The 25,877-nt window shown below is 43.7% G+C and overlaps 1 protein-coding gene across 2 annotated transcripts in view; it reads right to left on the reverse strand.

Annotated features, from left to right (window-relative positions):
- Nucleotides 1-25,877, reverse strand: part of HIF3A (hypoxia inducible factor 3 subunit alpha) — a 388,900-nt gene that overhangs the window by 192,787 nt on the left and 170,236 nt on the right. For both annotated transcript variants that reach the window (XM_086938413.1, XM_086938412.1), the window contains exon 2: nt 9,851-9,912. In XM_086938413.1, the coding sequence (XP_086794539.1) occupies nt 9,851-9,867 (17 nt within the window). In that variant the 5' untranslated portion in view covers nt 9,868-9,912. The remainder of the gene's footprint in view (nt 1-9,850; nt 9,913-25,877) is intronic.

Consider the following 25,877-nt stretch of genomic DNA (forward strand, 5'->3'; position numbering starts at 1 on the left):
TAACACCCACGTTGAACACCATTTCCTTACTGGCATGTTGTTTAATTAATCCAATTAGCAAAAGAAAGAAACCCATTTAATGTGATGAGAAAGCATAACCTCAGATGACCAGAGAATGGGCCGGAGTCCGTAAGGCTGGATTCATGGTTCCTGACATCAGACAGTTGGCAGAACCTCCATTTTAACAATGTTAGAGATGCCCTAGGGACTCTGGCACAAACAGATCTTCTATATTTTGTTTACCAACTATGGTGACTGGCAGGCTACCTAAAAAACATTTTTTTTAAAGAAACACTGTGCCAAAAAAACAGGAGAACCCGAAAATGCCACAGACATCTCTTTAGGCCAGACGTCCAAAAAACCATGCTCTTGCAGAATTGACTGGCCATGGACTATATCTTTTTTAGTAAAAGGGGTGGGGAAGTGTGCGCCAAAGTTGCAGCCGAATGTTGCACACACATTAACTCAGCATCCATGAGCAGATAGATCACATCAAGAATAGTGTTAAGGAATTACACCAAATTAAAAGTAGCTTAAAATGAATAGGAGTGTCATCTGGGCATGGATATCTCCGTTATTTGAAAAATGGAGAATGAAAATTTATGAAACAGTATTAGGAGTAATTGTTGCTGTATTAACCATCTATTTTAAAAAAAAAATTACTGAGCCTTGGCATCATCCATTGTGCTTGCAGAAATAAAGGTGTTGCCCATGGTTATCCACATATTGCTGAAGATTATGTAAATTATGAAGGAAAGAAATATATAACAAAGGTACAATTTCATGCTGAAATGATCATACGGTAGGCAACTGAATTGTGAGTGTTCACCTCAAGTTAAGCAGGGAGAGCTGAAAACATATTTTCACATTTGTGATTGAAATAACATGAAATTGTTCTCTTAACTCCTTAAAGCGGTTGTATGATGGAACGCATTCGTTGCAGCCATACAATTACCACGTATGCGTTACAACAGGAATGCCTGTACCACGCATAACCTTTGACATGCATGTCTGTTAAAGGCCTATGCATGATAAACGTTTTTCTTGACCTTTGCCCTCAGTCTTCAAGCAGGTTCTTGGCGCTCCCCCACCCCAACCCTTTTTAAAATCACCCAACCCCTGTCCGAATACCTAAAAATAGACTACAGCGCAATCCACTCCTGGCCCCCAGTCCTTCAGTGAATACACGGCCACTGCCCTGAACCCTAAATCTGTACCCCGTCGTGACCCCAGTTGCTTTAAAAAATAAAAATAAACAATAAAACGCCACTCCCAGTCTAAAGCCCACAATCCAACCTAAAAACAATCCCCTTACTTTAACAAGACGACGAGGCAACTCTTGTAAGGCGCGGCACAGGTCAAGAGGAAGCGGTAGGATCTCTTCACTCCTCTAACGACGCTGATAGCCTTGACCCTGCAGGTGCCTTTGCCACAGTTACCAGCAAAGGCACTCATCACATACGTTGATGAGAAATGCATGGTGAAGGCTATGCATGGTAACAGTGCATGCGATTTATCGCATGCGTGGTAAAGGCTCTGTGTAGAAACAGCCACATTGTGAAGGCTGTTTCCCCAAAAAGCACTATCAAAGTGTTCCATCAGTGCACACTGACAGGCATTTTAAACAAGCAGCCTTTTTGTATTTTAGTGTTAAACAATGCACATTTAGCCTAACTCTTCGAGTAAGTGTATAGCCTCGTTTTGAAGTTGCATAGCCAACTAAGAACTGCAGATTTGGTTAAATCTGCTTTTCTGCTGTACCCTATTCTACCCACTTCAAGGCCTTTTCACATTCTTCCCATAAGAAGAGCTAGACACCTACTCATAAAGGTGCACTTTAGAAAATGTAAAAAAAAAAGTAGAGTTCAAATATATAGAATTTAGCATAATGTGCTCCAATGGTTCAGACTGTGAAGGGCTGGGCCACTGACATTGTGAATCACGCCCAGAATATTTTTGAATCTTGCTATCTTGTATTAAACATGTGTTCGACATCCATGAGCGTTCCCGAGTGTCCGTTTTATTTCACATTGGGTTGAGGGAGATTTTAGCAGTGAGGCACTAAAAGGCATCAAAGAAGGTGATAAGTAGGGCCTCAAAAGTAATTTGCTTGACAAGCAAGAAGAATGCGGAAAAGAGGTCTGCTCTTAGGTTGGGCTATTTTATTTATAAAGCCTTACAACCTGAGAAATATGTGTGACTTTCTCACAGATTGTCACTAATGTGGACTGCGTTCAACTAGAAGCAAAACAACTTCCAACAGATTTACCCTTCGGACCTAGAAAGCTGGTTTACAATCTACATTTCATGACCACTGCCGTGAGAATTTGTACCTTTTAACAATTTCCTTTTGAAAAGCTCCATCTAAATAAACTCTACCTATTTAGGCCACACTTGATAGCATGTCTAAGCAGCTTGGCCTCTCTCATGTATCTCTACATTTTGTATCATAGGTTACCATTTTGTACTTGTTTTCTTTAGTACAAGACCTTTTGATTTTACTAAAATTGTATGTATAATATATTAGCTTATATGGGCTTTCTCACAGCTTAATTATCCATTGGTCTGTTTTTGTTCATTCACATCTTCTTCTACTCACCACACCCTTGAGCATGGGGCAGTGAGTCTGTCCACTTCAGCCATTGGCTAACTTCACAGTAACAACATTCTGCAGTTTCACAAGAAGCTCATCCACACCATCCACACTTTAAGTGCCAGGGACTACTATCGCAAAGCATGCTTTTTGGGACCCAAAAATATTTTTGCTTTTAGCCCCCGTCTTTTTTTTTTTTTTTAGATTGAGAAGGGCACGAGGGCCTAGAGGATCCCCAACAATAACGGTTTGATAAAAATAACATGACAAAGTAAAGCTAAAGCCCTAACACATCGAAAAACCTGGCAGCCAGTGCCAGACTGTTTGGCTTTGCCATTGTTTGTTTAATTCATACAATCAAATTAACTTTGTAAATTATGTGTTGTGCCTTATCTTTTCCACCATAAAATGTTGCACTTCGCGAGTTCCTCGCTATAGCAATGTGGTAAATAGGTTAAATTCTGCAGCATCTGTCTAGCGCCCAAGTACCACTACTGCGACACCATTGAGTTCAGAAATTGATGAGGTTAAATAAAAAATCCACCTGCCAAGATTTGCCTGTATTTTGAAATCCTAAATTAAGCTGAAGTAAATGTTGGCCCAGAATAGTCACTAGCTAAATCCATGACTGGGCAGTGGGCCTGCATGCCATGTACACTGGATAACTAGGGATTGATTTACGGTCTGTACTGAAGTTGTGTAAACGCTGAGGTTCCAAATGTTAGAGTAGAAGGGGTGTGAACTTATTTAAATACCTGGAAAGAGGCTTTTGTTGAAAGAAGAGGGCAGTGTCCTTGGAACAAAAGCATGAACGAGGCAGAATGTCATAGTAAGACACTTCTGCACCCCATACACTTTTAGTTGGTGTAAAATGCATCAGGTCGTCACCTTCAGAATTGGTTATCTTCCGTCGCACTCTCTTCTTTCTTCCTCTCCTCCACCCTTTTTAGGTCTCATCTGGCGATAGCAGCACATGCGCTGTCTCGCCATGCGAGTACCTTCTGCAATCAATTCTCTCAAAGGCATACATGCACGCGTCGGCATTGACAAAGATGGCTGCTCTCACCATTTGTCCAAAGCAAACCATGCCATCTTGTGCTAAGCTTTCCATTGTCATAGCAACTCTTTGCGTATGATGGCCACACATGTGCGCATGGCGGCGTGCTTTTGCTTTCACGCGTACAGAGGGACGAAGATGGCGTCGGGATATCCACATGCGCGTGCATAGTCCGCGCTGCTCCTTCAGCGAAGCAGCTTCCTTTCCGGCGGCGCTCTCCTGTCCTGGGCGCACTCTGATCTTCTTTGCGGGCGTAGGGAAGCCCCGGTCATTAGAAGATACCGGGCGCTTCCTCAGGATGAGCCTCCCTGTTGCCAGGCAACCCACGACGCTGGGGCCAATCCCAGCGCGGCTTTACCCGTGACGTATGCGGGTGAAGGGAAACAATGCTTCCAGGCCGGCAGCGGTGATTAGGATACACTGACTGATACAAACATCATGTAATCAACCAGCACCTTATATGTGCTTACACATGTAGTCTTTGGAGCCACACATCAATCTTCTAGTTTCTGAGACTTTGGGGAACCAAGTCCAGTGCAGCCCATCTGAAATTCCACTTTAGTTTGCATTCACTAACACAGTAACATATGCAACCAAACAACAACGAATATGCACAGATGAATCTGGTCATTGGGGCTACCCATTGAAAGGGAACTTAAGTGGTGCCACATTTGCACGTTTCATTGACGACAGAGATGGTTGCTTGGAGGTACATCTTGCCATCTAGCGGAATTATACCGCACCAGGGTACAACAACCTCCACCTTCTGCACTTGCCTTGGGGTAAATGGTGGCCATCTACACTGGCTCTCATTTCTATTGAGATGGTCCCAGTTCATTCAAATGGACAGCTCTTTGTCCATCTTCTGTACAGTTGGGTACCCCCACACCCCTGTGATTTTTAATTTACATATGGAACAGCTAGACACGAATATGCAGGTCATATCAAAGTGTCTCCACTCATGATAACAATATCAAACTAAAATCCAACCCACACGAAACACCTCCTCTGGCTGTGTCTGTAAGTTTTAAACTAGACTCCTATCTACCCAAACTAAAACATTCTTCTCCCTGAAGATTTCCTTCTAGCCATCATAGATCTGGGACTTCATCCCTCCTGCGTTTAGATTTGCGCCCACAATACTATCATTCCAACATTGGCTAAAAACATTCCTGATCACGTGTAGTTTCACTGCTCTCCAAATATCTTGGGTGCCTCTCACAAGAGTGTGAAGGACAGTAGTGGGGCATACTTCCCTTCAGAGTGTGGGTAGGCAAGATTGATTTGGATACAGCTATGACTAAATGAGAGACTTTGGCTTGCCTCTTTGATTTGTGGGGATAAGAGACTTCTGGCTAAGTGTGAGTAAGTGTGATGGAAGAGGTGGTACATTCTAACAAAGAAAATGCATGAGAGAGGATAGCTCGTCTTATCTCACGAGTGTGGACAGAAGATGATGCACTGGTGATGATTACAGTCTAGAAGAAAGATTTGGGTCAAAGCAATGAAAATAGTTTAGAGGGGCGAAGACAGCTTGACTGAAGTTGAGAGTATTGATAAGAGAAGTGGAACACAGAGAACGTGTAAGAGAACTTCTCGACTGACAGTGGGATTGTGATGAGAGATGTGGAAATTACTCATGGTGAAAGTGGATGACATTAAGTGGCATTGACAAGTTAGACGTGAGCAAATGAAAGTCAAGAGGAAAGAGGAAAGGTAGATGGGGATCAGCGAGGAGGATTAAAAGAGATATTGTTGATATGTGTATGAAACTCTTTATAGATTTAAGATTTCTGATTTCTAGCGGACTTTTTTTTTGGAAGCCTAGGCTGCCCACACATGAGTGATAGGATTATGCACAATTAGCCCGGCAGCAGCCACTGGACATCGGAGGCTGTACTAGAGAAGCGGTCATTTAGCACAAAAGGAATGTGCACTCAGTTGTCTTCTAGGGAACTTTCTTAATACATAAAGAGTTGCAACAACTTGTGCTTCTCTGCTGTAATATGGTTTCCACATGTGCATGTTTTCCACCTGTTGATCCAAATGAGTGTTCTCTCATTTTCCTGGGGGCATGACCCAAATCAAACGAGGGAACACTTTTGCCCCCACACCTAATCATTTTTACAGACATGGGTGCAGGTGCAAGAGACTGTCGGGAAGTGCCTTAATTATCCACCACAGTATAAACAAGCATTAAAAATGCACTAGGGGGGGAGGAGCTACTCTACAATCCAAGATGGCCGCATAAGCTCCCGGCTCCGCCGACCTCCACCGGTAGCTCGTATATCCTGCCCTTCATCCTTCAAGCACGCCGGACTCCCACACGTATGAAGTGCTCCTGACTCCTGCGGTGCAAACCCGGACCCTCCAACTTACCGGGTGACAAAGTTACGTCGAATTTACTTCTCGGCCTATTCCAGAGCTTCCGCCGGGACCTCGATTTTTGGCCCATCCGGGTTGGATGTGATCAACATCGGCTGTGGGACCAGGGTTGCATCCGGTCTCCCGACCTCGGCCCAATCCTTCTAATTCCAGTTGGCAACTGAGCAATAGGCTTTATTCAAGGACACGGCACAGTGACGCATGTGATATCGGTGACCACGGTCGGGGGTCCTATGCCCGGTGACCCCCTGGGGAGCCCGGGTTGTCGGGCTGGCCCCCGCGAGTGGCGAAATACCGACCCGGCCTGTTATGTGAGCGCTCGCTGTTGTCATCAGCCCCGTGTGTGCCTGGTTCCTGGACGGTGTTTCAGGGATCCAAATCCTGCCTCGTCTCATGCCGGAGGAGATGGGGGAGACTGACGCTACACCATCGCTGAGGTCCGTAATGGCCGCCATTGGGGCGCTCCGCTCTCACTTTGCCGTCCTGTGCCAACGGCTGTCTGTAAAGCTGGAAAACGCACACTTGGAACCAGAAGCGGATAATCCGACAAGTTGTCAGCATGCCTTGGACCCGGTGGATTATTCTCCGCACCATTTAGAGACCCCCGGACGGAGGCCTGTTTTAGCCTATTTTGATGACTCTGGCCTTATGGAAAGTGGACCTGTGATCGTCGTTGGCTTTCCCTGCTCCATTCCTGTTCGACGGAACATTGTTGCTAAAGGTTTTTACCGCCAAGGACAGTTCTTCAGTGACTTTCGGAGAGGTTTGTCTTCCTTCTTCATCATCTATTGTCGAATTTTCGGATGCTGCCATTTTGTCTCCTCTCCTCGATCCGTCGCCATTGTTTTGAACTGTCTTGGACGCTTCGCTTTCTTCGTGATTGCTGTGGCTTGGATGACATGGGCTTTCGTGAAGAACCGAACTGGTCAGGGTTGACTTTGACATCCGGGGTTAGCTTTTCTATCTGTTTTATGCCGGATATGCACTGTGTATACTACTGGGAGGTTTTTATTGGAGCTCTCCCCATGTACGTGTTCAATACTTGCTTTAATAGTCGACATGGAATTTGGGGAGGCTGCTGCTGGTGGAGTGTAATGAGGACCGGGAGTGTGTCTATTGCTCTTCTCCTCCGCTTTCTTTCTTTTCTTTAGGGCAGTTCTGGGGCGACAGGCACGCTGTTAGTGGGGTTGGCCGTAGCCATTACAGGGGTGCAGGGTTGTGGGTGTTGGGGGGGGGGTTTATTATTTTAGTTTGTTTTGTTCTATGGTCTCTTTCTTTTCTCTTTCTCTTAGGTGGGGCTTCCCTTCCTCTTCAGTAGGTTGGCTGTCTCTCTCTATCTCACTTCTTTCTCTATTTGGCGTCTAACTTGCCTATGCCTTACTATCTCTGGAGGGTGGGTTTTCGGGATGATGCTCTAGCTGAATCGCTCGCTATTATACTGATTTTTGCTCCTTGTCTGCCTTAGCGGGCTTAGTATGTTTAAGGCTGTAATGTTCATCACCTGGTTCTGATTACACTGCAGGGTGCGTCCCCCCCCCCCCATCTCTTCTTAATTCTATTCTATGGTGTGACGCCATCGATAGTGCAGCCACTACTGCTTCTTCATAACCAAAAAAATGAAACCTTTGATATCCTTCGCTTCATGGCACATGCAATCATAAGCTATGCTTGTCTTGTTGATATTACGCGGTCGTATACATTTGCATGCCACCTGAATCTATATCCTGAGTTTGCGGCCGGCCCCTGTGGTTGTAGGCCTGCGCTTGTCATGCTTTGATGATTCAATAAAGGTTTTAAAAAAATGCACTAGGTCTCGCCTTTTATTAAGTTAAAGCCATTTGCTTTGCTATACAATACCATTAGAAAAGCAAATGGCTTTAACTTAATAAAAGGCGATACCTATTGCATTTTCAATACTTGTTTAGGTATTGCCTGCCAACGGCACATGTGCTGCCCACAGGGAGGTGTATTGTTTACAATTAAGGTCTATCAGTCCACCTATTGAATGCCATTAATTGGCATAAGTGTTGCTCTTCTTTGCCTCCTCATATTCACTCTGTAGCGCACAGACTAGGCTCAGATTGAGCCAGTTTAATTAGTGCCCATCCGCTACTCGTGCTCTGTTTGGGCTTCTATTTCTTCTTTTTTTGCATTTTTATTATCACTCAACTCGAACCAACTTGAAAGTATTGGAGCCCTTTACATGGGCACCTTTTACATCAAACTTTCAGTTTTTAGACACAGGGAGGTTACGTGATCTGCCTAGAATCACAGGATGTTCAGCCAACTCAGAGACTTGAACCTGGATCCCCAGTTCCGAAGATGGCAGCTCTGGTCATAGAGCCACATCCATCTCCTTCCTCCCTCCCACCCACTACTTCTACATTAGGACTGCTTGCTTCAGGTTAGAAAAAATCAGACTAGTCTAAGAATCATATTTCTGCTGTGTCTTTTCTAATGGACTTTTGCCAGTATCTTGCGCTATGCAGGTGTACAGTGCAGAGTAGTCCACAGTGAGGGATAAAGCACTCAATGAGGATTACGAGATCGTGGATGTATTGCAGTAGGTCTCCTGCGTCTACATCAGGGTACTTATCAAGGGCAGAGATTCCTTTTGGGATTCCCAGGGGATTCAAGTTCTAACAAACTCTCTGAACAGATTCTAGCAATAGCAACACTGAAGCCCATGTTGGCAGCCTCCTGTCGCCTCCACACACCACTCTTGGCAGTTCTCTTTTTTTTCCCTCCATGTCTCTGCTTGGTCTATTAGTTCTTCCTCCACACCTTTCCTTCCTTCCTCCTATTACAAGACAACACAATAGAATCCTTCTCCCACCTCCTCTCTAAACCTCACTGAAGACTGTGTGAGCTTTATGTTTGAATCCTATGGTGATGCACCCGTATTGTGGTGGCAACTGACAAGGTTCTTCAACACGAAGAGGGCCATAGGAGATTTTATGACCTGAAGGGCTTAACTTCCCCAATTAGACAATACTGACCACAAAAAAAGGACCGCTGGGTCTACAATAAATAAAAACCAAAAGAGGAGAAAGACCTAGTACTAATGGAGCGTCCATTTTTAAGGATGGACTCCCTCAGCCTTAAAAAAAATGGCTTTCTTCATCATAGGGTAACCTCCTCACACTGTGGAAACCTAGTCACGGTGTGGACAACCACCCTTTCTCTGAGAGAGAGAGGAGCTCAGGTATGCTTTAGGAGGAGGTGTACTAATTACCTCATATGAGCTGAAGTGCTGTGAGGAAAGCAGAGCAAAAAACTAGCTCCAGGGCCCGCAAAAAACGTTATTAGTGCGTCTTTGGGCCAGGATTAAAAACCAAGCTAGAAGGAATTCAACCTGCCTCTAGGTGAAGTATCAATGGTAAGTCGGCATGTTTCAGCCTAATACCCTCAACCGAGGTGTAGCGGCTTTCTTCAGGACCTATTATTGAAGCTTCTGTATGGTAATGTGCTCCTATAAAGGAAAAATTATAAATGGAAAACACAGGGTGATACAAAACCAGTAGTCTTTGTGGCAGGCAACGCAATTGGAGATCCACTGACAAATTTAACTGAAAAACAATATTCACAACCTCTTCATCGAGTTCACCAAACAATTAAACTTAAGACTACTAGGTCATAAATAAGTTTTAATTTCCCTGACACCACTGTGAGGTCTAGAGATTACGGGGTTTCAGATACCTAGTGACAGCCCTTATATATGTGCTAGGTGCCCACTCACTCCCAAGTATAACATCTTCCTCATATTCCTTCAGAACAATAATGCATGCATTAACAAAAAGGAGGCAATGGCTTACCCGCTGTCGTTGGGCATGTTGCCTCTTTTACCCTGGTGTGGTGCTCAAGGAGTCATCTCATCCTATATTAAGTGGAAGGATAGAAAAAACAAGAATGTTGATTGAGAAGGAGACTCTGGGTATTCCAAAACAAATTCAAAACATTAGGATTGCCAATATGTGCTGATATGCAATATGGTTATCTCTATGCTGGCAGTAAGAAAGGAGAATTGGAAGAGAATATAGATGAATGGTGTCCAAAACTTGGAAGATACCACAGCCGGAGGGCTGAGCTTATTACACATATTGTAAGGAAAACGGGACTTGTATCACAATTTGTCAATCTGAACTGATGAAATTTGCTGATGAAAAAGCATTGGCATGCTGTGTATTGAGGGACCCCGCCTTTAAATGCTAAATCCGTATCATGTGTCTGTTTATTAAAAAGGGAAGAGGAAATCTGAGACGAAGAGAGGCCCTGTGTGCTCTTCTATTGAGCAATAACAAAATATGCAGAGGGTCATAACTAGGCTGAGTAGTAGGAGACTTGCCTGCCTTCCTCATTCTTAGTCCTCTAGACAGTGCTGCAGCTGCTTCTCTGTTCCTAGGGGTAATTCCTCACTCTAAATCCTATAAGCAGTGCGGCAGCTGTGTCTCTACATACATCCAGTGCACTCCAAACCAAAACACATAGATAAAATACACTGTCATTTACAATGCCAATATCTCTGACTCTGACAAATGCGAGACCTATTGCATTGCAAATGCTGGTTTATTTGTGCAGTTTTACATAGAGCAAAACCAGACTAAAGGCATCAGAGTGCTTTACATGAGCACCAGATTACATTACACAAAATCAGATCTTTTTTAGGCATGGGGAGATTAGGGGTTTGCCCAGGATCAAAGGATGTTGAGCTGACACTGGGATTCCGACCTTGTACCCAAGTTCCTAAATTGGCAGCTCAGGCTTTTAGGTTGCATCTAGTCAGTTAGTTTTGGAATCAGTGGCTGCTAGTGATCTTTGAAAGCTGTGAGACATAATACTGCCCAGGAGTTTAACCCATTTCTTTTTTACAAAAACCTGTTTTGCACTGGAAAATTGCCTGAAAGTAAGGCAAAGCAGAGCAAAGCGCTGCTTTGTGTTACTTTAGTTCAAAGGAGCTTTCCATGGGTAGTGTCTGTGAATTACCATGCAATCACCTATGTTTTGTTAAACGTAAAACCTTATCTACTAACAATAGCAGACAGTGTTTTGCATCAAAAAATAAAAACCACTCGAAATCCGATGTTAAAAAAAGAGAAAAGCTTTTATTTCTCCTACCTTTTCCCACTTTGCTTAAGTACTGCACTGAGCAGCACAAATCCAAAGTAGGAAAAGTTTTTAAGTTAGTCAGAGCATAGTATTTTGTATTGGAAGGGCACTCTTCCAGTACAAAACCTATGCTAGACTCACGCAAACCAAGCAACGTCACAAACTAAAATGATGGACGGAGTGTTAAAACTTTTCAAACAATCACCCCCAGTCACACATCTGGGTTTAATCCATTGTTATTTTGCTCGCCACGTCACCCCAGTTATTTGCAGGTCAGTCTTGACCCTGCTCCCCATGGGAACAGTCCAGCCCAAAAGCCTAAACCGCCAAGCCAGGACCTCCTTGGACCAGAAACAAGATTACTGGGACTGGTTTTGAGGTATCACCCCTCATCAGCCAGGCTAACTTGAATCCATTGATGTTGCAGACTCGTGCAAACACCTTCGCACTATGGCATGAAGGTGTGTCCGTGCCGCTCAGCTGCCTAATTGTGTGCCAGCGCTAGGGAGAGAGAGCAGGATAGTGCCATGTCTATTGTGAATATGGTGCTTTCCTGCTCTCTCCCTCACATGCAACGCAGCAATTTTGGCTGCTGCGCTGCGTTTTGTGAAAGGTTTGATAGTCTGGACTTTAATCTCTCTCCCCTCACTCACCCTAATTCACATTTGCTCACTTGAACATTCTTGCTTCCACCCACTGTTACTCACACACAAACATACTTATACTGACTGATTCTCATTATCACTTAGTAACACACCTGCCCACTCTCACTAACTCTGGGTTCTAGTGCAACTGCACCTACTGCACCATTGATAGCTACACCCACAATGTGCTTCCACTCTCTCTCACAACCTCCACTCAATAAGATGTTCTAGCACGCTCATACTCCTTTACTCACTCCCTCGTGCTCACTTTCAATTATTCATGGACACTCCCAAACTCCTGATTCTCACTTTCCCTCTCACTGACACTCTCAAACACTCACTCTTTCCCTTAATCCCCATTCATTCTCAAGCACCCACAAACACATACACAAACGATTAGAGAAATAACAATGTTGTTTTACTTACCTGGCTTACCTAGCTGGCAACTCAGAGCCTCTATGGCAGCAGCAATGCAGGAATCTAGTGCCGGACATGGCAACCAGCAAACCAGGATTCCCAATGAGGAGCCAGTAGGGCAGCAAGGGCAGGATTGTAAAGGGGAATACCCATCTTAATACCTCTCCCAATGTCTTCATTGAAATTATGCGTCAGGCGAGGCCCAAATTATGTGGCAGGGTGGACTAAATTATGAGGCATGAAAAGGCAAATTATGCAGCGTAACGTGGCACATGTGATAGTATCATTTCATTGTTTTGTCATTTTTACACTTAACACTTTCTGGGGAAGTGGTTGCTCCTCAATTGTACCAATTTAACACCTAAATATAGCAATAAGCAGCAGAAAGGTGGCCAGTCAAGCTTTGCAAAAGGCCTTCCTTTATGCAGCAACAGGTCTCTGCGTTTTTAGTGATATTTCTTTTTTTATATATTAAAATCTGGAGATTATGCAGTAGATGATGGACTGATTATGTGGCAAATGCAGCAAAACTAGAATTATGCAGAAAAACGCAGCAGCCTAGAAATCCCATATTTCCAGTGGCCCTGTTGATAGGTCTGGAAGCACAAGCTGGTAAGAAGGTGGGATAGTACTAGGGTTCCTGTCCTAGCTGCACTTTGTGGCTTTTAATAGGCTTCAGGGAAGCACTGATGTGTGTACAACAAAATGGTGTACAGAGTTCCCCCGGGAGAGCTTAAGAAATTTGGCTCAACCTGTAATTCTCTCTCATAATACCTAGACAAAGGATGAAGAAAGGGTCTCAAGTGTGCAGTGTCGACCCATATTCCAGAATGAAAAGGTACCTCACACAGGCTATCAACAGGACCACAACTGTAGCCCCAGTCGATAGTTGTTCAGCCTCATCATCGGTGCCTTGCTCCTTCGGCGGGCTGGCGGTGCAATGCCCGTCGGGCAGCGATGAAAGCTGCACTTTTAGTGGAGATCTTTAATTCTGGGCCAGCGGGTGTGTGCGTGTGAGGGGCCAGTGGGAGTGTAATAGTGAGCGTGGTGGTGAGTTTAAAAGAAGTCAGGGAAGTCCTGTTGGTGGACAATTTATTGGTCAGGCTTCCTGCTTCAGTAAAATGAAAAAGGGGTACTAGGGGGTGGCAAGTAATGGGACCAACCCGTATTCAACCCTTTGTGTGCAAGTAGTGGTCAACATGTTTCACGCCCTAAGGGCGATTCATCAGGACCTGGGTGCTCATAAATTACTTGGTTCCTTAAAAATTAATTAGGACACCAGTATACGACCTGAATTAGTGTCGTATCGTAATGGTTCCACAGAGGGGACTTTCTGGAACTGAAAAAGAAAAGAGAAACAACAGTATAAACACATGTCATGCCTCCTTGGCAGTCAATTGCTAGTGACTTATTTACTGTGTTTATTTGTGTGCATGCTATCCAAAGCATGCGTGCCCAGTGAATGGCTATGTCTAGATAGTAAAAGCAGCAGGTTATTTCTGCGACGGTAAGAGAAAAGATCAGAGTTCACTTAATTCTGATAAGTGCCTGGACGGTGCTCGCACTAAATAGTGGTTGCGTGCTACTTTTGCAGAAAACCATGACATAAAAATAAATGATAACGCCTACATTAGTTGCCCAGGCGTATGTACAATCAGAACCCCCAGAGGCGATACGGTGGTGAGTAACAATGGTCAGCCACCCGTAGGGGGTTCGAATCATTACGCTCTAAATGAGCGAGCCACATAGTGAGAACCGAGGAAAAACGTGGTTTGACACTCTGTAAAGAAAAGTTGAATTGTACGCCAATCAGCGCACTCACCCTTAGTGTTTCTTCCTAGAAACCTCACGGGCCATCCAAGTGGGGTCAACAGCGAGATGAGGGAGCCCTATGGAGGAAGAAGACAGCAAGGCAAGTGCCCAGCGGGGAAGGATATAAAAGCCGATCGAGGTATTGGCTGCAATGCTGCGCGGTCAGTAAACCGTCAAGGAAACCAGCCTCTAACCAGCCCGCCCAGCTCCTTACCTCTAGCGTCGCTGCAGACAAGCTGCTCTGCACCTACCCCTCCCACAGGACAACAAGGTCTGGACAGCCGGCGTGGTTGAACAGACCGCTTCCGGGATTAAGAGAGGGAGGTAGCGCGCGCACATTCAGGGTGTGTCCGTCACGTTGCTAGGCAACGGAAAGCCAAGCTGACAAGGCAGACGGTACGGAAGAAGGACTACACAGCTCGGGCGCATTAGTATGAGCGCCATCTTGGACTGGAGTTGTGTGTGTAACAGTCAAGGGTGCACAGCTCAGGCGCATTTAGTATGAGCGCCATCTTGGACTGGAGTGGAGTGTGTAACAGTCAAGGGTGCAAAGCTTATGGAAATAACAATGGACAAAGGGTCCAGTAATCATGACTATCTGGCGAGAGTCGACCAGGGCACCCCGTCATTTAAACCCAGTGATGTGTGCCCAAACAATCCAATTTTAGCAGATATACTGTGGTGCCCGAGGTAGGTGTAGTATGTCGGCTAAATAAAATGGATTGTGCCTGCATTAGACTGTCATAGTTGAACAACGCCCCTCAGACATCTCACAGTCCACCTCCCAGAAGGTCCTTGGTGCCCCTTGCCCTTTTTTGTTTGGTGGACAGATATATAATATACTGAAGAGGCATATCAGAATGACCCTGTGGATCGACAACACCTGGCACTTCTCTCACCAAAGCTAAGTGCCATAGCAGCATGGTATTACTCTCAGACTGTTCTGCCCTAGCGTGTTCTACCTCATGATCATCCTTACTGTCTCTGCAAGTGGCAGTTGGTGGTTTGAAAACCTTGAGTGAAATGGAAAAGGGTGCCTGCTCCTGATCCAATGTATTGCACAGCATGGGAGCCCCAATGTTTGAACCTGGGGTAGTCAATAGTATTGGAAGGTGATAATAGTTCATATAAGGACAAAAGAGGTCCTATAACAGAGAGAGCTGTTGAATTAAGAAAGAGTTACTCACTTAGCTTATAGTTTATGGCATATAGTATTGAATAAATGCCAGGAGAAGCAACAAAAGACAGATTCTAAATGTACGGAGGGACACAGATGGGCACTGACAGTAAAATATGTATTTCATAAATAATATATCAAATCTTTTTGGAAATAATGCTCATGTGCTTACCAAAAAGTGAAAAAAGCGTGATGGGAGGAGTGAAGGTGACATTTAAAATATACATCGCATTGAAAACATAAACAGAATTTCCTGATGATTAATTTAAATATTAAAGGAGTTTTTGTTGTACAAAAAGGTAGACGGCGTTTTGATCTCAAGGAATTGAGATCATCATCAGGACCAGAATGTGAGCATGTGGAATTGGGTGACCCGCAGTAAGCCGGTAATTGAATTGAAACCAGAAATTTGGTAGGAGTGGCTCATGGAGGGTCACAGGAAGGAATCCAGACCCGAAAGCGCATCTGTGCAATAATTGCCAGGGACCTCCTGGAGCCAATTAATGAAGCTGTATGGGGAGGTAGCGGGAGCTAAAGCAAAATGCTTACTCAGCCGCGGAGGTGGTATCCATAATCACTTAAGTGGTCGGCCGAGACATACCGCGTTGTCGATGTAAAAGCAAATATTAAATTTGGTCCACCGCATTAGTCGGTCGGAGTCGAGAGACATGGTCCACCCGACTCCCCTCTTTCAGAGTCTACCTGTTTTAAAGCTCAAACTTGGTGCTCAGAGATAGTTCATGTGAGAAGTTGGCCTGGTACATGCTGTCCACTAGTTATAGTGCGATACAAAAGGGGGTGGTGATGGACGGAGCATCTGAACCAATCAAACACTCACACCCAGTCAACAGATCTGGGTTTAATCCATCACCGTTCTTTAGCCCACTCTGCCACCCCAGTTCAGACATGGCCATATGCAAATCAGTCTGACCTTGTGCCTCGTGGGAACAGTCCAGTCCGAACTGCCAAGCCATGCCTTCCCTGGACAGGATTCAAGCTTCCTAGGACCGGTTTCTGGCATTACAGCAGTGTTCAGCCAGGCTTGCTTGAATCCAGTGACAAAGTGAGCAAGGGACTCACGTCTTAGCATACCCTGTCAACTTATGGCCAACAAAGCAGTACAAAAAGGGGTGGTGATGGATGGAGCATCTGAACCAATCAAACACTCACACCCAGTGAACAGATTTGGGTTTAATCCATCACCATTCTTTTGCCCACTCTGCCACCCTAGTTCAGACATGGCCATATGCAAATCAGTCTGACCCTGTGCCTCATGAGAACAGTCCATCCTGAACTGCCAAGCCATGCCTTCCCTAGGCCGGATTCAAGCTTCCTAGGACCGGTTTCTGGCATTACAGCCGTCTTCAGCCAGGCTTGCTTGAATCCAGTGGCAAAGTGAGCAAGGGACTCACGTCTGTGCATACCCTGCCAACTTATGGCAAACAAAGCGGTACAAAAGGGGGTGGTGATGGACGGAGCATCTGAACCAATCAAACACTCACACCCAGTCAACAGATCTGGGTTTAATCCATCACCGTTCTTTAGCCCACTCTGCCACCCCAGCTCAGACATGGCCATATGCAAATCAGTCTGACCTTGTGCCTCGTGGGAACAGTCCAGCCCGAACTGCCAAGCCATGCCTTCCCTGGACCGGATTCAAGCTTCCTAGGACCGGTTTCTGGCATTACAGCAGTCTTCAGCCAGGCTTGCTTGAATCCAGTGGAAAAGTGAGCAAGGGACTTACGTCTGAGCATACTCTGCCAACTTATGGCCAACAAAGCGGTACAAAAGGGGGTGGTGATGGACGGAGCATCTGAACCAATCAAACACTCACACCCATTCAACATATCTGGGTTTATTTAGTTATAGTGGGCACCTTGTACTAGTCCAAACAACCCTTATTGATGATTTGATTAAAGGTAACTTTTATTGAAAGCTATCCTAGTGGTAGCTATGGAGAGCAGCCTTCAGGCGAAGTCCCGAAGGAATGTAAAGTAGCTTGGTTAACCAGATTATAACCTCTTGAATGACCAAATGAAAGGAAAACCACACAAGGTATTTATAACATATATGTATTTATTACTAAACACGCTCTACAGACCTCTTTATGAGATTAGAGAGCAAGGCACGCAATATCAAAGCAATAGAACGACAGTAAATAGCACTTTATACAGCGGGCTCCGGGGGGGGGGGGTGAGGGGGGACCAAACCATATATTAAGAAAGTGGTATAACAACCCTGACTTGACTAGACACAGAGCCTAGAGCTCGTACAATCGTTGGGACCCCAAGGAACCACTCAAGGTAGTGACACAGGGGACCCACAGGGGGACACGTGCAGTGTGAGAACACAGCCACAAGCTCCGTACAATCCTATGGGAAAGTTGCGGATGGAATTTTAAAGATTAAGGACACTTAGGAGAGGACTTTGAGCAAACCCTTTTAAACTTCAAATGTTCTAAGGCCAGCACCCATGTGAGCACCGGAGTACTCGTGTTACCTAACCCAGGGAAGCAGGGTGCATAGGTGTCAAATGGTGTCGGGAATATTCGCCGTTTTCAATGGCGTGATGCTGCAAAGTGCTGCTGCTTTGAAGGAGGAAAGTGTCCGGTGTGATCCAAGCCTGGATCGGAGCCGAGAAGAACCTGAAAGCAGAGGAGACAAAGTCTGGGTCACTTGCAAGTGACCAGGGGCTCGGTACACGAATGCCCACCGATGTCGGGTGCCTCAGGTGCGAAGAGGTGAAGCTTGACCTTACAGCCACAGGGACCAGGAGATGTCGACGATGACCAAAGTCCACAGACGAGCTGTCCCATGAAGGATGTTGAGTTCTGGGGGGTCGATGTCTGGATTGGAGACCAACAAGCCTTGGCAACAGCAACCCACACGGTTGTCTGATGTCTGAGTGGGTGATCCAGTGGTTGTATGGATTAAGAAGTGCATCTGCAAAGGGCTGTATGGGTGAGTTAGTGTGTCTATGGGGTTTTGGTGAGTGGATAAATGTCTCAGTGGTATATCTGTGAGTAACCACATATGTTTTAAGGCAGTAGATGTGAGTGTGGGTGTATATTAATGACTATACATGAGAGTAAGTTATTTTAAGAGTGGGTGTATAAATAAGTATATGCTTCTATCAGTGATTGTATAAGACAGTAAATATGTGATAGTATCTGTATATATAAGTGATGTGGTGTGTCTAAAAATAACGAAGTTGGTGTGTATAACTGTATACATGACTAAATAGATATATGATTGATTCTTTGCATGACTGACTAGGTGTGCGAGTAACTCCATGAATCAGTGGCGGAGTGTGACTGGATGTATAGATGTATGAGTGCATATTATAGTCCTGTATTGATGAGTAACTACAAGTATAAGTGACTGGAATTGTGTGCGTAGACCTAAGAAATAGTGAGGGCTATGTAGTGTATGGCATTCTTCTGTGTATGATTTCAAAAATAGTAGTCAGCATTTTAGAATGGGCGTATCAAAGGTTTACATTAGAGCATCAGAATGTCACGTGCATGATGTCATGAGTGATGTCATTTGAGAGGTCATCAGTGATGTCACTGACCATGTCTTGAGCGATGTAATATGTGACATCATCAGCAGTGCATTGTGGGCGCGCAAGTTATAGTTAGCTCAACTAACTAGAACAGGCGAATTTCTCTGGTTTTATATGAGTCAAATGTTCAACTAACTATAACTTCCCTGAAACCCATGTTTTTTTAGTGAATTTCTAAGGTTTTTTAAATGCCAACTCCTAACTAGAACATGCCTAAAACCTATGGTTTTTTATATATATATATTATATATACATCCAACAAAGAGTTTGCCTGTGGAAGAGAGGACCACACTCTGATGAGTATCAGTAAAGCTTCATTTAATTGACCGGAGGCAAATCACAACAGAATAGTGCATCGCCTGGAAATCAAATGTCCACCCAACACGTTTCGTGCCTTGTAAGCTCTTCTTCATGGGGTAATGGGCGGACGCTTAGTGAAGGCAGCAGCCGTTTTACAACACTTGTTTTCAAGTGAAAGTGTTCGGCCCCCATGGGCGTGGCCACCCGCGTGGCCCGATGGTATTCGTTGTGTTGTTCTCTTCCTCAAGTGAGCTGATGCTTAATACCACTGCAAAAAATTTAATCCCAAGTGGGTTAGCGTTAACAGTTCTGCCACGGGAATGCCGCTTACTCCAGTCCATCGCTCTCTACCTTTGCTATGCTAAAGCATCCTGTGGCGCTTCAGCAGGACTGCGCTTGGCGCAAAGGGGTACCTCTCGCGGCTCAGGCGGGGCCGCCATGTATCCAAAAAAGAGTTTGCCTGTGGAAGAGAGGACCACACTTGGGTGAGTATCAGTAAAGCTTCATTTAATTGACCAGGGGCAAATCACAACAGCATAGTGCATCGCCTGGAAATCAAAAACGTCCTCCCAACGCGTTTCGTGCCTTGTAAGCACTTCTTCATGGGGTAATGGGCTGACGATTTGTGAAGGAACAGCCGTTTCACAACACTCGTTTACTAGTGAAAGTGTTCCGCCCCCATGGGCGCGGCCACCCGCGTGGCCCGATGGTATTTGTAGTGTTGTTCTCTTCCTCAAGTTAGTTGCTGCTTAATACCACTGCAAAAAATGAAATCCCAAGTGGGTTAGCGATAACAGTTCTGCCACAGGAATGTAGCTTACTCCAGTCTATCGCTCTCTCCCTTCCCTATACTAAAGCATTGTGTGGCGCTTCAGCGAGACTGCGCATGGCGCAGCGGGGTCTCTCACGGCTCAGGCGGGCCGCCATGTATCCAACAAAGAGTTTGCCTGTGGAAGTTTGTCACGTGCATGATGTCATGTGTGATGTCATTTGAGAGGTCATCAGTGATGTCACTGACCGTGTCATGAGTGATGTAATATGTGCCATCCTCAGCAGTGCATTGCGGGCGCGCAAGTTATAATTAGCTCAACTAACTAGAACAGGCGAATTTCTCTGGTTTTATATGAGTCAAATGTTCAACTAACTATAACATCCCTCAAAACCCATGTTTTTTTTGTGAATTTCTAAGGTTTTTTAAATGCTAATTCCTAACTATAACGTGCCTAAAACCTGTTTTATATATGATCAAGGCAGGGATCTGCCGAAACGCGTCGTGAGGACTGGTGAAAATAAACTAAAACTGCACCGAGATGGGTCTGCCTCGTTTTCTTTTCTAACCCTGCTGGAGTTGGTGGCTGGAGCGAGCAACATTGGAGAGAGAGATATATATATATATATATATATATATATATATATATATATATATATATATATATATATATATATTAATATATATTACAGTCTTTTCATCCGTGAATCCACTCACACAGGAAAGATGAAGTGCGGATCCAAAGTTCTTCGTGCCAGGTATTTTTTATTTTTCAATCACCCTGCATTGCCGCCATATATATATATATACATATATATTTACGCAACTCTTCAAGTCAACAGCATCCAAAGACAAGAAGGCAGACCCAGGTATGGTGCAGATAACGGGTTTATTCAGAGAACGCCCGCACCACCGCGATAACGCGTTTCAGCCTCCTCCGAGGCCTTGATCACATGACTAGTTTCAGAAGCAGTTTTTCAATTTTAAAGTGACAGTGCAATTAGCATACGTGGAAAGTGCATAATAGACATAGAAGTTACACAATGAGCTTGTATAATGAACCCAATGCTGTTCAGCCTGTATATAATAATACATAAGTGCAAAAATCCGAAATGAATATTAATGTATCATAAATATTTAAAATATTCAAAATATTTAAAATATTTAAAATGTGTAAAATATTTAAAATCAGCATGGCAACCTAAATGAATACATGTTTAAAGAAGTTTTGTTATTGTAGACAATCTAAAAAAGTCTCAGTATAAAATTGTTATTAAATGAATCATACAACAATATATACTTGATCTTCTTGTTAATTAGCGGACAATATCTATCCTACTAAAGAATCTGTCATAAAACCACATAGATGACCCAATGGTACATCTGATCATGCTGACTCCATTTCTACCTGAAAAGCTGGATTGCACACTGGCTATGACAATACTATCTCATAGGTTCAAGAAAGATCCTGCCCAAGTGGGCCAATAATCATGTGTAACATTTAAAAGTGCAAAGTGCTAGTGCATAATAAAAATTGTGCTCTAACCATTTTTGAATTACAGCCGTAAATCCAAAACATAAAATCAGAAGAAAAATAAATGTTCTTTACATTTAAATTCAATAGATTCGCGGCTGATGCCAGCTAAAAGGTACTGGGTGAGGGAACAGTATAGTAGGTGAAAAAATCCTCACTGATGTTGAGACCATGTGGTGTTTTACAATTGAGCTCCAAGATGTATTTGGTTTCCAGTTTTCTAAGGAGGTACTCATGATTGCCATCCCTTTTAAGAGGCAAGACGGTATCCACAGCAAAGTATTTCAAATGTTTTAAGTTGCTGTTGTGGTGTTCCTGGAAATGTCTTGCCACTGGATAAGTGGCATCCTTGTTAGTGAATGCCCTCATGTGCTGGAGTACCCGTTTGTGGACCTGCAGCTTAGTGCTCCCCACATAGAGCAGGCCACACGGGCACTCCAGTACATATACTGCAAACTCTGTTTTGCAGTTTAGGGCCTTGGTAATTGCAACAGGTCTAGGTTTGAAGTGAGTGGTGTATGTTTTTGTATTCACTCCCCGTTTGCAGGCTTTGCAAGTCACACACTTGTAAAAGCCTGTCCTGCTGCTGAGCCAATTTTTAGTCACTGTCTTCTCGGGGCTAATCTTTACCAAATCAATGATCATAGAGCGTGCTTTCCTCTAGGAAATGCTTGGAGTTGCTGTCAAACACCTTCCTAATACAGGATCATTAAGTACCAATGGCCAGTTTTTATTGACACTTTTGCAGAGGGTTTTATGTTGACGATTAAATGTTAACACTAGTCTGGTTGGTTCTGCTGTCGATTCATTATTTGGATTTACATTAGGTGTTTTGGACATTGGGTGTCGCTGAGCGCCGTAACCTGTTCGCCTTCTCAATTGCTGTCTGAACTACACCTTCCAGATACCCCCTCACCAGGAACCTCTCCCTGCTCTCCCTCTGGGCTGGACTACAGTCCAGGTCCATACTACAGATGTATAAACAGCACCACAACAATAATGCTAAGGCAAACTTTATATTGATTGAACAGAACTGTGTGTTGTAAGCTTTCTGAAAACCTATGGGAAAAAAATTGTCTGATGTTAGACCAGTTGGTGAGAATCAATTGTTAATATCCTTTGTGAAACCATATAAAGCAATAACTAAAGCCACTATCTCTAGATGGGTAAGAACAATTATGTTAGAAGCTGGAGTAATTTATGTTTACAACAAGGGGTGGTGAGGGACAGAGTCTCTGAATTAAGCAGAAAGCTCTCACCCAGTCAAGAGATCAGGGCTAGATCAAACACCGTTTTTTAGCTCACTGCACCATCCCAGTTTCAGAACCTGGCTGTATGCAAATTAGTCTGTTCCTGTCCCAGTGCATGAAGGGAACAGGGCAAACCAAACTACAAAAGCCAATTCTTACACTGGGAAGGAAACAAGCTACCGGGGACCGGTTTCTGGCATTTCAGCCGTCTTCGGCCCGGTTTGCTTGAATCCTGATGGTGCAATGAGCAAGGGTCTCACATCTGAGAATACCCTTCCACGCTTAGGGTGGACAAAAATATTTACAACATGGGGTGGTGAGGGACAGAGTCTCTGAATTAAGCAGAAAGCTCTCACCCAGTCAAGAGATCAGGGCTAGATCCAACACCGTTTTTTAGCTCACTGCACCATCCCAGTTTGGACGAAACGCGTTGGCTACTTTGTGAAGATTGAAAATAAAGAAAGAAAAGAATACATAATGGCTTACTGATATATTTTTTGACCTCTCTGATATTGCTCAATGAACATTTTATGGTGTGCCGAACTATTTCTTTGAATTGTGTACAGTGCCTCGGCACTGATTCTGGAGGCCTAGGGGTATATGGCTTCAGGTTCTTGGCACCCCCAGATATAACGTGACCAAGATTCATTAGATTGAGTGCAGTTAAGTGTCTCACCCTATACCCTGTTCTAGTGTTATAAAATCCCAGTTTCAGAACCTGGCTGTATGCAAATTAGTCTGTTCCTGTCCCAGTGCCTTTTCGGAGTAATTTATGTGGCACTCTGTCCGGCAATAGTTTCATCCGTTGTAGCTGGAAACAACAATGTTGGTGAAATCTGCATATTTTGGATAGTATGTGGCAAATGTAGTAAATCCATAATTATGCTGTAAACTCTGCAGCCACAGAGCAACAAATCCAATGACCTAGCCATTGTCTACTGTTTTATCAAGAATGTATTTGTGACAAGTAAACAAACCCTCAAAGTTTTAATTCAATGCCCATTGTTAGCTGCACTTTGAATAAAACAGTTTGTAATATAAAAATAGATTGCTATCTCAGACTTCCGATATCTACAAGGCAGTAGATATCACCAGAACCCCCCAATGGTAATATTGGACCAGATTACAGTTACCCATTAGGCATGTTTTGTATGTACTTACCTTTAAAACACTGTGTATTTGCTGATAGATAAACTTCCACCCTAAACAAAGACAACTATTTTAGATGCTACCTATGTATAAAACAATTATCAAATCATTTTCATTCAGTCCACTCACTAGACAGCATGAGGAATGCAGCCTTATGGCTATGTTAAAACATCAAAATTGTTGTGAGACCCTCAACAGTGTTGTTCCACCTAAGCCAAGTCTCCCGTTGGCGTACTTGGCCACTGATCATTACATCATAGGGTCTTTTCGACCACCAGGGAGGATAGTCCTTGAATCGGAGACCATATGTTATCCACCATGTGAGGAAAAAAGTTTAAAAAAATACCTCCTACCTTTAGAAAGGACACATTTTATTACGAAGATCAAAGGTAGTGGTATGATTAAAAAATTAAAAAGTAAAATTTAATCATTTTAAATGGGACACTTTCCTTTGAACTATTGACATTTTTTTCTTCTTTTTTGTCACATGGGACTCTGTCCAGTCCTTAGTTTCTGTTTTTGAAGGTCTTCATAGGTCTGGGCAAAGGTGTGTCCTTTGTGTTGCCCTCCTGTCTCAATACAACGTTTCTACTCCTTTTGATTTTACATATTCATTTAAGGGAAGTTGAGTGGAACTTTAACTTCTCCCTCCTTCTTTTGATTCTTAAGATGTGTTAAAAGAACATGAGCTTTCACACAGAGTGGTGAAACCGAAAGTTTTTTATAAAAATTAAGTTCTAGTACATCAACTAAGGAAGGAGATGTGGTCTAGTGGCTAAGCTATCGCTCTGAGAATCTTGATTTGAACCCAGTTTGGCACGGACTGAAAATTATGCAGTTCTGGGAAATCATTTAATCACGATGTGCCTAAAATTTCAATGTGTGATACACTAATTTAAGTAACAGAAAGCTAGAAGCTACCACTTGATGAATACAATCATGCATCATTTTGTATCACCGCCCAAAAGGGGCAACACTCTATTGCTCTCAGACTAAGTTCATGCTACTGAAATAGCAACACATGCAAGCTTTTACATTGTAAACAGGCACCTAGATTATTATTCTCTGTGAATACCACTTCCTTTAGAGCAGTTGGTGAGCCCATCTCAATTTGTGACAGTAATATAGAAGGTCCCACAACTTTATCCTGAATGATTACTCAGACGTAAAGTCTACTTCTCAGTGTCTGTGGGAGCACTTTATTGGGCACACTGGAAGATTCATACGCCAAAATCTTCTTGTTCCCTGGAAGCATGTTATCATTATGCAGTTCATACTATTTTTAATCAGAAAATACATTTTTCCAGTAAGTCTTCAGTGCTTTCTTTTCTGACATGCACAGGACTCGCTTGGTATCAACCATCTTGCAGACATCCGATGCTCGCAGGTCTGGTGGACACTAAACTCCAGCAGTGCTTGTTGTCTGAGGTGAATGCATTGGCAAAGACAAAAGATCAGGATTTAATGTGCCACTACAGGAAAGAACAGGCATGGACATATGCCTTTCCATGCATTAGCACGTTCAAGCCAGACCTATTGGCCTTCCAAATGTGTATTTAAATACTGTGTCGGACCCCAGTGTGTGAAATGATCGCTCCACCAACAATGTTTAGTACTAGCCCCCTCGAAGTTCAAGCCTAGTTGCCATACAATGCCTCTCCACTCCACCAAAGCTAATAGAGCTGACCTAGGCGAGACCTGTTAGCCTGGCCAATGCTTGATTTTTCGCTCTCTATGCCAAAGCAAGACATGCTCTCAGGTAAAAATAAATTGTCTTTCTCTTCATCTCCGTCAGTTAGTCACACTCAGAGCTGGTCCCAGACATAACTTCTCACACTAAATACAAAACTTCAGTGGGTAATTAAATGTAAAAGTATTTTCAAATTCAGCCCCTTCAGAAAATATTTACATTCCAGATACAATTTCTTGCCTGGAGTGAAATGTTTGTGCATTTTGACTCATAGCTGTACTATATAATGTTTAATAAAGCATTCTAAACTTAAAAAACATACAATTTCTGTAATATCTATCTAGAGACATAAAAAGAAGGCACTTTTTCTTGCTGTGTAATTACCATTCTGCAAGAGCCTTTAGGTCAGGGTAATCTAAACTTTCCCATG

This window comes from Lissotriton vulgaris, chromosome 9 (assembly GCF_964263255.1).
Source record: "Lissotriton vulgaris chromosome 9, aLisVul1.2, whole genome shotgun sequence".
NCBI classification, from domain to species: Eukaryota; Metazoa; Chordata; class Amphibia; order Caudata; family Salamandridae; genus Lissotriton; species Lissotriton vulgaris.